Raw genomic sequence first — 13,211 nt, 5'->3', positions numbered from 1 at the left:
CAGTTCACCCTCATTGAGTGACCTCAGCTGGCTCCCACAGGCAGCACCGTCACAAGAGTATAACGTAATATATGTAAGAAATTGATTTAAGAGAGAAAAACATTTCTTCTGCTCTCCAGCAGTGCAGGTAAGCTATTAGTCAAGTGCCAAGAGCTCTAAGATCTAATACAAAAAGTGTGTGTGTGTAGGGGGGAGAGGTACATTGCCACTCAGAAGTAAAAATAAAATGCTATTTTTCATCTGTATTCATTGATATCACTGACAAATGCTAAAACACAGGAATAACACTGAGACCATCAGTTCAGAAAAATCTAGCACCAGAGCCCTAAGCTATTACAGGAGTTGGAAGTGTACAAAGTTATAAAAATCTCATTTTAGATTTTTACATAAATATTTTCAGTTATTAAAGGACCCAGATGGGAGAGGCAATACAATCACCCACAGTGTATAATCTTGATTTTTCTAGCTGAAACCAAGTTAATAAAAAAAAAATCTAATGGGTTGTACAGCACTAAATGAATGTCATTCAAGACATACTAGTCTTTCAAATATTTTATATATTTTTTAAGACATACTAGTCTTTTAAAGGGCTTTAAACTAGGTTCAACAGGAACAGGTGAGCAAAGCCCACAGGTAAGTGGAGAACATGAAGACCTGGGAGATGGGTTGGAAACAGGAGGGAGCACGGGCTATAATGGCAGAGAGAAAGGAGGGTCAGGGCAAAACTGGAAGGCAAGATCAAACCAGTATCTTAGATGCTTATATACAAATGCGAGAAGTATGGGTAATAAGCAGGAAGAACTGGAAGTGCTAATAAATAAATACAACTATGACATTGTTGGCATCACTGAAACTTGGTGGGATAATACATGATTGGAATGTTGGTGTGGATGGTACAGCTTGCTCAGGAAGGACAGACAGGGGGAAAAGGGAGGAGGTGTCACCTTATATATTAAAAATGTACACACTTGGACTGAGGTGGAGATGGACATAGGAGACGGAAGTGTTGAGAGTCTCTGGGTTAGGCTAAAAGGAGTAAAAAACAAGGGTGATGTCATGCTACAGGCCACCTAACCAGGTGGAAGAGATGGATGAGGCTTTTTTTAAACAACTAACAAAATCATCCACAGCCCAAGATTTGGTGGTGATGGGGGACTTCAACTATCCAGATACATGTTGGGAAAATAACACGGCGGGGCACAGACTATCCAATAAATTCTTGGACTGCATTGCAGACAACTTTTTATTTCAGAAGGTTGAAAAAGCTACTTAGGGGGGAAGCTGTTCTAGACTTGATTTTAACAAATAGGGAGGAATTCGTTGAGAATTTGAAAGTGGAAGGCAGGTTCGGTGAAAGTGATCATGAAATCATAGAGTTCACCATTCCAAGGAAGGGTAGAAGGGACTACAGTAAAACAGAGACAATGGATTTCAGGAAGGGGGATTTTTGTAAGCTCGGAGAGCTGATAGGTAAGGTCCCATGGGAATCAAGACTGAGCGGAAAAACAACTGAGGAGAGGTGACAGTTTTTCAGAGACACTATTAAGGGCCCAAAAGCAAGCTATTCCATTGGGTAGGAAAGATAGAAAATGTGGCAAGAGACCACCTTGGCTTAACCACAAGGTCTTGTATGATCTCAAAAATAAAAAGGAGTCATATAAAAATGGAAACTAGGACAAATTATAAAGGATGAATATAGGCAAACAACACAGGAATGCAGGGGCAAGATTAGAAAGGCAAAGGCACAAAATGAACTCAAACTAGTTACAGGAATAAAGGGAAACAAGAAGACTTTTTATCAATACATTAGAAGCAGGAGGAAGACCAAGGACAGGGGAGGCCCACTGCTCAGCGAGGGCAGAGAAACAGTAAGAGGAAACTTGGAAATGGCAATGATGTTTAATGACTTCTTTGTTTCGGTCTTCACCGAGAAATCTGAAGGAATGCCTAACAGTGAATGCTGATGGGAAAGCGGTAGGTTTAGAAGATAAAGTAAAAAAAGAACAAGTTAAAAATCACTTGGAAAAGTTAGAAGCCTGCAAGTCACCAGGGCCTGATGAAATGCATCCTAGAATACTCAAGGAGCTAATAGAGGAGATATCTTAGCCTCTAGCTATTACCTTTGGAAAATCACGGGAGACAGGAGAGATTCCAGAAGACTGGAAAAGGCAAATATAGTGCCCATCTATAAAAAAGGAAATAAAAACAACCCAGGAAACTACAGACCAGTTAGTTTAGCTTCTGTGCCAGGGAAGATAATGGAGCAAGTAATTAAGGAAATCACCTGCGAACACTTCGAAGGTGGTAAGGTGATAGGTAAGGTGATAGGGAATAGCCAGCATGGATTTGCAAAGAACAAATCTGATAGCTTTCTTTGATAGGATAACGAGTCTTGTGGATAAGGGAGAAGTGGTGGAGGTGGTATACCTAGACTTTAGTAAGGCATTTGATATGGTCTCACATGATATTCTTATCAATAAACTAGGCAAATTCAACTTGGATGGGGTTAGTATAAGGTGGGTGCATAACTGACTGGATAACCGTACTCAGAGAGTAGTTATTAATGGTTCCCAATCCCGCTGGAAAGGTATAACGAGTGAGGTTCCGCAGGGGTCTGTTTTGGGACCAGCTCTGTTCAATAGCTTCATCAACAACTTAGATATAGAAAGTGCGCTTATTAAGTTTGCAGATGATACCAAACTGGGAGGGACTGCAACTGCTTTGGAGGACTGGGTCATGAATCAAAATGATCTGGACAAATTGGAGAAATGGTCTGAGGTAAACAGGATGAAGTTTAACAACGACAAATGCAAAGTGCTCCACTTAGGAAGGAACAATCAGTTTCACACATACAGAATGGGAAGAGACTGTCTAGGAAGGAGTATGGTAGAAAGGAATCTAGGGGTTATAGTGGACCACAAGCTAAACATGCGTCAACAATGTGATGCTGTTGCAAAAAAAGCAAACGTGATTCTGGGATGCATTAACAGGTGTGTTGTGAACAAGACACGAGAAGTCATCCTTCCGCTCTACTCTGCGCCGGTTAGGCCTCAACTGGAGTATTGTGTCCAGTTCTGGGCACTGCATTTCAAGAAAGATGTGAAGAAATTGGAGAGGATCCAGGGAAGAGCAACAAGAATGATTAAAGGTCTTAAGAACATGACCTACGAAGGAAGGCTGAAAGAATTGGGTTTGTTTAGTTTGGAAAAGAGATGACTGAGAGGGGACATGATAGCAGTTTTCAGGTATCTAAAAGGGTGTCATCAGGAGGAGGGAGAAAAAGTGTTCATCTTAGCCTCTAAGGATAGAACAAGAAGCAATGGATTTAAACTGCAGCAAGGGAGGTTTAGGTTGGACATTAGGAAAAAGTTCCTAACTGTCAGGGTGGTTAAATACTGGAATAAATTGCCTAGGGAGGTTGTGGAATCTCCATCGCTGGAGATATTTAAGAGTAGGTTAGATAAATGTCTATCAGGGATGGTCTAGACAGTATTTGGCCCTGCCATGAGGGCAGGGAACTGGACTCGATGACCTCTCGAGGTCCCTTCCAGTCCTAGAATCTATGAATCCAGTCTATTCTGTCTATTCTTTCTTTGTATTTTTAAAATTATTGTTTTAATTCTATTCTATTATTCAGGTTTATCCATTGTTCTTCATTCTGCCATCCTCACATAGCTATTTTCTTATCATCTTAGCCACAGATTTTCAAAAGCTGTGCACGGTTAATGGGAGTTATTGCCTAAAATGCTACATTATCAGTTTGAAAAATACAGGGATATATATATGTCCTTTCTGCATGTAAGCACTCCAGAACTTACCCTGTAACTGGACTGTCTCCTTATAGGGCAGTGGCTCCCAGGCTGTGAGTCTGCTGAAGCAGTATTCAGCTTTCCACTGGCTTTGCGTACGGTTACACAGAGAAAACAGAATGCTGTCTATACCAACCTCTCCATTCTATCACTGTGTATACCAGAGCATACTGGAGTTCTCAGCTCTCAGTATCCAGCCCATGTAGTGACAAAGCTAACAAGCCCTCTCCCTACTCACTAAAGTGGAAGGTCAGAATGCTGCTGCCATCCACCCAGACCAATGGTGGGAAGCGCACAAGAGAAGAGATAGAGACACTAAGCATGAACTACTATATTTTCAACTCCCACTTCTTTCCTAAAAGAAGTTTTCAAACTCAAAAAAAATAAAATACGAAAAAATCAAAGCCAGCAAGACCAGTTCATGTTAGTGAGCAACCTAGTGTATACATATGCAATACAGGGCACACTTTAACAAAAGAACATAAGAACATAAGAACGGCCGTACTGGGTCAGACCAAAGGTCCATCTAGCCAAGTATCTTTCTACCGACAGTGGCCAATGCCAGGTGCCCCCCAGGGAGTGAACTTAACAGGCAATGATCAAGTGATCTCTCTCCTGCCATCCATCTCCATCCTCTGACAAACAGAGGCTAGGGACACCATTCTTTACCCATCCTGGCTATTAGCCCTTTATGGACTTAACCACCCTGAATTTATCCAGTTCTCTTTTAAACCCTGTTATAGTCCTAGCCTTCACAACCTTCTTAGGTAAGGAGTTCCACAAGTTGACTGTGCGCTGCATGAAGAAGAACTTCCTTTTATTTGTTTTAAACCTGCCGCTTATTAATTTCATTTGGTGAGCCCTAGTTCTTGTATTATGGGAATAAGTAAATAACTTTTCCTTATCCACTTTCTCAATATCACTCATGATTTTATAAACCTCTATCATATCCCCCCTTAGTCTCCTCTTTTCCAAGCTGAAGATTCCTAGCCTCTTTAATCTTTCCTCATAGAGGACCCTCTCCAAACCCCTAATCATTTTAGTTGCCCTGTTCTGAACCTTTTCTAGTGCTATAATATCAGAGGCAGCTCCAAGCCCCAGCACACTAAGTGCATGCTTGGAGCAGCATGCCGCGGGGGGCGCTCTGCCAGTCTCTGGGACGGCGGCAGGCAGCTCTGGTGGATCTCCCACACGCGTGCCTGTGGAGGGTCCGCTGGTCCCACAGCTTCGGTGGAGCATCCACAGGCACGCCTGCAGGAGGTCCACCAGAGCCGCGGGACCAGCGACCAATAGAGTGCCCCCCGCGGCATGCCACCTTGCTTGAGGTGGCGAAATGGCTAGAGCAGCCCCTGTATAATATCTTTTTTGAGGTGAGGAGACCACATCTGTACACAGTATTCAAGATGTGGGCGTACCATGGATTTATATAAGGGCAATAATATATTCTCAGTCTTATTCTCTATCCCCTTTTTAATTATTCCTAACATCCTGTTTGCTTTTTTGACCGCCTCTGCACACTGTGTGGACATCTTCAGAGAACTATCCATGATGACTCCAAGATCTTTTTCCTGACTTGTTGTAGCTAAATTCACCCCCATTATATTGTATGTATTGTTGGAGTTATTTTTCCAATGTGCATTACTTTACATTTATCCACATTAAATTTCATTTGCCATATTGTTGCCCAATCACTTAGTTTTGTGAGATCTTTTTGAAGTTCTTCACAATCTGCGTTGGTCCACATGTTTGTTAACCCCTTAAAAGAACTCTAATAGATTAGTAAGACAGGATTTCCCTTTACAGAAACCATGTTGACTATTTCTCAACAGTTTATATTTTTCTGTGTGTCTGACAATTTTATTCTTAACTATTGTTTCGACTAATTTGCCCGGTACCGACATTAGACTTACTGTTCTGTAATTGCTGGGATCACCTCTAGAGCCCTTTTTAAATATTGGCGTTACATCAGCTAACTTCCAGTCACTGGGTACCAAAGTCAATTTAAAGGACAGGTTACAAACCTTAGTTAATAGTTCCACACTTTACTCCAGAAAGAGTTCATTTAAAGGTGTTCTTATTCAGAAGAATTTAAAATGAGTTTAAAACTATTTAAAATTCCAAGACAAATTATCCCTCTAGAAATATATTTTAACTTAATGTCCTTTATTTAAGTCACTGAAGTTCCAAAGTAGTAATTTTTACACTAAATGGATTGCAGTCAAGTTCTTGATTTGGTCATTTTTCTGAATCCAGGCTTTATAAGAATCTTACCTCCAAGGACCATGCCAGCTTGACAGCACTTCCTCAAGCGACATGCCGGACAGTTCTTCCTACGAATTTTATCAACTATGCAGTCATTCCTTCCAGCACATAAATAGTTATGCTGTCCTGTAAACAAGAAAAACTCAGAATTAACACACTGTTTCTGATTGTGTCAAGACTATCTCTGAACCAGTGTATGGTGAGCCAAAAATTAAAAAAACTTCAAATCAACAGCTGACGGTCTCATTACAAGAATCACTAGAGATTTTGTTAATGTTATCTTTCAGTTCTTACCAGCTGACAGTTTTATTATAGTACACCTCTATCCCGACATAACGCGTCCTGATATAACACTATTTCGGGTATAATGCAGTAAAGCAGCGCTCCAGGGGGGCGAGGCTGCGCACTCCGGCAGATCAAAGCAAGTTCAGTATAACGTGGTTTCACGCGGTAAGATATTTTGGCTCCTGAGGACAGTGTTATATCGGGGTTGAGGTGTAATTGTTTTGGCTTCTTAATGTTCACCAGCCTTCTATAGTTCCAAAATAGGGCATGGACAATATATATTGTTCATGTTACTGTACAATTGACATTTCGTACATAAATCAGGCAATAGGACCAAATTGGAGATTTCTCCTTTTCTGGATCTTTTCTCAGATCTTATTTCACTTCTTGTAAAACATTGTTTCTCCATTTCCTAAGGTAACTGAGGGTGCTTTCCTTTGAAAGGTCGGACACCTCCTGCAAGGGGATGAATATCCTCAACTTCTGCTTCAGGCCACAGAAGCTGAAGCCCTCAGCATCCCAGGAATGGGCCCTGTTAGAATGCTATATTTGCCCTGCAACCCCTTTCATTGCTCTGGAAAATGTCTATTCCTTTTTCAATTCTATTTGTTACCCTCCACATTTCACAGCAGATAGGAACACCAAACCCAGTACTTAATTTGTGCCAGGACCTGAAAGTAAATAAAATTGTTTGAGTCCCAGCATCTCTTTCACAATAAACTAAACACTGACCAAACCCATTATATATTGGCAGGCTTAAGGCATAATACTGACAAAGCAAAACAATACACATGTCTTCTACAAAAGTTATGAAATAGTACAAATAATTTTTTTTTTTTAGAAAAACATGTAACGGTGACATCTAAAGGGAATACACACAAAAGAAATGTATATGTACTTTTATTTATCTACCTAACATACTTGTATGGTCACCATTGCCACAGTATCTGAGCATCTCATAATCTTTAATTTATTTTTATGCTAACGCCACCACTGTAAAGTAGGAAAGTAATATTACCTCAGTTTTACAGACGGCAAACTAGGCCCAGATCCCCAGATTTTAAAAAGTATTTAGGCATTGCTGTGCTCATTGTTGCAATGCCTGATGGATTTAGGTGCCCAATCTCATTTTCAAAAAGGATTTTGGAACTTAGAAGCTTAAATCTCTTCAACTGCCAATGAGATTTTGGCTCCTAAATGCCTAAATACCTTTCAAAAATTAGATTTAGATTAATAAATCAGGTAGACATTGCAATATTGAGTACTGCAATTAGGGGTGAAAGTGAGCCGGTACAGGCCGGTATTCCACACCGGTAAGAACCCACACTGGCCCATACCCAGCCCATGCTTTAGCACTTTAATGTCCCTGCCCCTTTTGCCTCCCCTGTCGGGGGCCCTGCCAGTAGGGTCCGTACTGGCAGGGCCGCTAACGGGCGGTTACGTGGGGGGGCGCAGCAACATTAAAGCGCTGCTGAGGCAAAGGACTCTGCAGAGCTTTAACGTCTCTGCCTCTTTTGCCCCACCCCCGGCCACTGACGGGCAGAGTGGGGGCAAAGGGAGTAGCTGCCCTGGGGCCAGCAATTTAAAAGGGGCCAGGGCTCCGGACACTGCTGCTACTACCACAGCAGTGGCATTCGGTGCTCCAGGCCCTTTACATCAACACAGGAGCCCCGGGCGGCACGGGCCAAGGGCTGGCTGGGAGATGTTGACCCCTTCCACCCAAGGCTCCGCCCCTTCTGGGGGCCAGAGCCACCCCCACACCATACCGGTAAGTGCCCTCAGTTACATTCACCCCTGACTGCAACTCCTAAATACTGTTAGAAATCTGGGCCAGAGAGACTAAATGACTTAGCCAAATTCACATCAGAAGTATCTATCATAGGAGGCATTGAACCCAGGTCTCATGAGTCTCAGGCTGGTACCTGAACCACTGTACAATCTTTACTCTTCTACTTTTGACTGTTAGTCATGCCAAGAAAATACAGCTTTTGCCATATAAATAAGTTCATTGAACTTTTTTTTAATCAGGGAAAGCAGTGGTATGGTCCAAAATGGGATCAACCATTGCTGGGATATTGTGTCCAGTTCTGTTGCCCACAGTTTAAGAAGGATGTTGATAAATTGGAGAGGGTTCACAGAAGAATCACAAGAATGATTAAAGGATTAGAAAATATGCCTTATAGTGATAGACTCAATAAGCTCAATCTATTTAGCTCAACTAAGCGCTGATTATTGGGTGACCTGATTACAGTCTATAAGTACCTACATGGGGAACTAATATTTAATATTGGTCTCTTAAAATCTAGCAGAGAAAGATATAACATGATTCAATGGCTGGAAGTTGAAGCTAGACAAATTCAGACTAGAAATAAGGTGTGTATTTTTAATGGTGAGAGCAATTAATCATTTGAAATGAATGACCAAGGGTTGTGAGGAATTCTCCATCACTGACAATTATTAAATCAAGACTGGATGTTATTCTAAAAGAAATGCTCTAGGAATTATTTTGAGGAAGTTCCATGATCTGTGCTATACAGGAAGTTAAACTAGATGATTACAGTGGGATCTTCTGGAGTTAGAATCTAATGATCAATGAACTTTTTATATATGTGTAGTCCCACTGAGCTCAACCATATGGGCTAGAAACTCTTTTTTTTAAATGAAACACCAGACTCTGGCACACAATTCTGTTTCAAGAGGTGAATTTTGTTGCAAATTATGTGGCTGCAGAACACATAGGCCCTAACCATAATATACATTCATTGAGGAAAACTTTTACAGATTTTTGCAATCCCATGTATTATTCTGATTTGATTCCAATACTGATTTGTTTGCTTATTTTCCATAACCTCTTTTTGGTGAATTGAATGCTGTTCTTATAATAGAGCTGCCACTTGTCTATACCACAAAATTCATAATAGAAAACTTCTTAATTAACCCATTTTAATGATACAAGGTGCTACCTCATTTTAAGAAACTGCTAGAAGCTGATTATATAATGCACAAACTTCTTGCATCACCAGGAAGAGGCTAGGAGACTGCAGCAGCCCCACAGAAGCATGAAGAGTAAGAAGTAGATTTTCCTTAGCAAAAACAAAATTTTAAAATTTGACTGTAAAGAATTTTAGTCAAATTGAAAGAGTTGTGTAATTACTTGAATGTGAGGCTTTATTTTCTGTGTGCTAAAATTGAATCTTATTGTCTGGATGTTATTTTAAGGTGAATTACACTCCAGCAATGCTGTCATCTTATTAGCATTCTATTGCCAATACATAATTTTGTAGTCAAATACAACAAATAATAATGATGGCCTAGTTCTTCTCTTATTCAAGTCAAAGTCAAAATTATGCTCTAAAACATTATTATTCTATCCTATGATTATTGGATTGCAGCTGTATTGCCAATCATTTTAATTATGGATGGGACAACCTGAATGGATAAAACAATCAATCCCAACCTTCACTCATCCATCCAAATTAACCTCAAATTTATTTTTTGGTGTTTAAAACTTTTTAAATTTTCCCCACCTCCATGTTTCGGTACCTCCTAATTCTAACCAGGACTTCAAGTAAGTGGAAGTATCAAAATATTAATAGAAAAACATGTTAGTTGGACATTGTCAGCTCAATTACGCAGAGCAAAAAAGGTCTGGCTCAAGTACAGGGAAGCATCCAAACTTGTGAAATTTGTGTTCCTCCTTTCTGGTGTGGACCTGTGAATGTTGTTTCAATCATCGCGTCTTTTCATGCTTATATTTATTTTCAGAGCAGTTGTTTGATTGAGCTATTTACTGCCAATGGTAATAAACAAGTTTGAGATGGTGGTTATGTAACTCAGCTGCTGTTTTTCGTACCCCTTTCTTTGCCCACTTCTGGTAAAATAAGTATGTGTTCAGCAAGAGTTGTTCTACAAATGTACAGTAAGGACAATCTGAAAATGTCCTCTGAGTACAGGTAATAGGTACAGCTATGAGTATCTATTTCATGAGAAAAATGCCATTTTCTTCTGGCAAGATGCTAAGAATTACTGCCAAACCATCCAAAATAGCATGTTTTTAGTTTTTGCTTTTAATGTTTACATTCACTTTTTAGCATTGTTGTAGCCATGTTGGTCTCAGGATATTAGAGAGATAAGGTAGGTGAAGTAATATCTTTTATTGGACCAACTTCTGTTAGTGAGAGACACAAGCTTACAGAGGGCTCTTCCTCAGTTGTTACTGTTGCCTTCTTCCAGGACATCGGCACCATGATTCCTTTTTTTTCTCCCCAGTGAAACATTAAAAAGCAACAAAACAACCCTTCGTATTTCTGGCCACAGACCAAGAAGCAGAATGCTTCCTTTTAACCATATCCCTCTCTTTCAGAGTCTGCGCAATATTTAGCTGATCTCTCCCCTTCTTTGCCTTAGTTAGCTTTGAAAGCCCTCTCAGCATTTCTCCATGCTACAGAGGCTTTAAGAGAAGAAATAGGGCATACTCAGTATGTATCTGGTTTTGAAATGATTTTATTGGCTGGAATGATTTTATTGGACTATACTATATACAGCAATATGTCAGAGTCTGCTTGCTGTCTCAAATATTGATACTTTCAGGAAACTCAAGTATAAGTAAGTCATCTGTAGGAACACAGATAAAAGTGAGTGATGTTTTCCCTCTGGAAGTATCTCTTATGGATCCTTTTATTTTTTTATGTGCCTACCATGACCTACATAAACATCAACCGTCCTTTCAACCAGGGCCGGCTCTAGGTTTTTTGCCGCCCCAAGCAAAAAAAAATTTGGCTGCCCCCACCCCAGCCCTAGGCTCCCCCTTGCACACCCCTGCTGCCCCAGCCCTCAGCTCTCCCCCCCCACCTGCACCCCCTGCCGCCCCAGCCCTGAGCCTCCCCCCGCCCACACCTCCCTGCTGCCCCAGCTCTGGGCTCTCCCCCCCAAACCTGCACCCCCTGCTGCCCCAGCCCTAGGCTCCCCCACAAACACCCCCGCCGTCCCAGCCCTGGGCTCTCCCCCACCACCCGCATCCCCTGCCACCCCAGCCCTGGGCTTCCCTCCACCACAGACACACACCATGCTGCCCCAGCTCTGGGCTCCCCACTTCCCCCCCACCAGTGCCCTCCCTCCACCCGCACCCCCTGCCACCCCAGCCCTGGGCTCTTCCCCCCACACACCTGCACCGTCCTTCTGCCCCAGCCTTGGGTCACTGGTAGTTTGCTCCCAGGGTGGGTCATTCATCAGGAATTTTGGATGTGCACAGAACACAGACAGGATTAGTTCCCATATGGATACAGAACTGCAGTAAAGTGGAACAATTTTCAGCTTGTGTGATTGGAGGATATCTGGATGCATATTATAAGACTGTTCTACGTAAATGAGGAAAAGTTGAGGTGCCTTTATTATTCTTTTGTTCCACTCTTTCTTTCTATGGGGAATTTGGCAATGCAATATCACTGTCTTCCTTTTAAACAAATAAAACTAAAAAAAAAGCAATGGCTGTTGAAAATAACAATTCCAGTCCAAAAAACTACTGGGAAGCATTTCGTGCTCAATTTTATCCTACTTTTTCTACAGCAAATTACAGTGGATCAGTATATTTGATTTGGGAGAAATGAAGTAACAGCTGCCCAAATTGAGCTTGACCACTCCTGAATTTTTAGGTGTTCAAATCTGGAAGGCAGGTGCTAGATTACCTTTCTGAATACTGCCTAAATCTGGAAAGGAAAAGTCAATTTCTGCTTCCATGGCTCAGAAGTGGAAATCCTCCTAAGTGCCTGGTACTGTATCTAAAGCTGCCCAGGTCCAGAGCCTCCCCTCTCTTACTTTTCATTTTAAATTCTAGTGGGATCCACGTACCTCCCTTGCTAGGCTTCAGATAGAGAGAGGCAGTGTCCATTTAGTCCACTCAATTCCTTCTTTGAGGGCTGCAAGGTGAGGTCACACCAGTATCCCTAATCCAGTCTGGGAATGTCTTCTGAAGGGGATATCTGGGCCAAAGTCTTCTACTCCTTGAGCACACTTGTTCCCCATTCACAGTACCACCCCGCTCTAGCAGTGAGCTCTCCATTCACAGCAAGCTGCAGCATGAGGTTTCACCTACCATACTCCCTTCCCCTCCCTTTCCTCTTGATAGCAGCCAAGGGAATGCTGGGAAATGTAGTTCTTCCCCTGCTCCAGGGCTGGCTCTATAGACAGGGAGCTAACCAAGGAACTACAGCTCCCAGGGCCCCCTGTTGGTTCTCAGCTCCCAGGCGGGATCCCCGCCAGTTGCCGCTCCTGCAAATGGGCTGCCCCAAGCAGCTGCTTGCTTTGCTGGTGCCTAGAGCCACCCTTGCTTTCAACCAAGAAAATAGTTCCAGACTCATTTTTGACTGTGGCCGTGTTGCTCCTTAGCTATTCAAATGCCTTGATATTGACCAATAACAATTGCTCCTCTGTCCCTTGAACACCACAAACAACTACTTCTGAATATGAACAAACCAAGACAAGAAAATCAGTGATAAATCTCCAACATGGAAGTAAGGATATTCCTTAAGACATCTAATTGTATCTTTTAGATAAACAAGAAAATGCTGAAGCTGATGCTGTATTGTGAAACTTATGGAGAAGAGTAGTTAAACTTCAAGGAGAAGAATTCTAAATAATTGTAAGATTATCTTATTATATGTTCAAGAGTGCTGTAAGTAGATGTTTAGGTACACATACTCAGAATATAGTTTAAAATGTATTCATGATACCAGCATATACAACTTTTAAAAAAAGTTATATCCATATATAGTAAAACCTCACTTTCATGTCTCATATATAAGATTGTAGTGCCAGCTGGAGCACTGACACAGTTGTTACCAAAAGAGAAGAGTTCAA

At 41.5% G+C, this 13,211-nt stretch overlaps 2 protein-coding genes across 2 annotated transcripts in view; one reads left to right on the top strand and one right to left on the bottom strand.

Moving 5' to 3' along the window:
* The window catches only part of ARHGAP42 (Rho GTPase activating protein 42), a 596,304-nt gene that overhangs the window by 356,337 nt on the left and 226,756 nt on the right, over positions 1–13,211 (top strand). The gene's annotated exons all lie outside the window — the stretch shown is intronic.
* PGR (progesterone receptor) overlaps positions 1–13,211 on the bottom strand; it is a 73,757-nt gene that overhangs the window by 35,968 nt on the left and 24,578 nt on the right. The window contains exon 3 of the mRNA XM_050940936.1: positions 6,081–6,197. Coding sequence (XP_050796893.1) covers positions 6,081–6,197 — 117 coding nt within the window. The remainder of the gene's footprint in view (positions 1–6,080; positions 6,198–13,211) is intronic.

Source organism: Gopherus flavomarginatus, chromosome 1, assembly GCF_025201925.1.
Source record: "Gopherus flavomarginatus isolate rGopFla2 chromosome 1, rGopFla2.mat.asm, whole genome shotgun sequence".
Taxonomy (NCBI): domain Eukaryota; kingdom Metazoa; phylum Chordata; order Testudines; family Testudinidae; genus Gopherus; species Gopherus flavomarginatus.
This window is presented reverse-complemented; position numbering and strand designations above follow the sequence as displayed.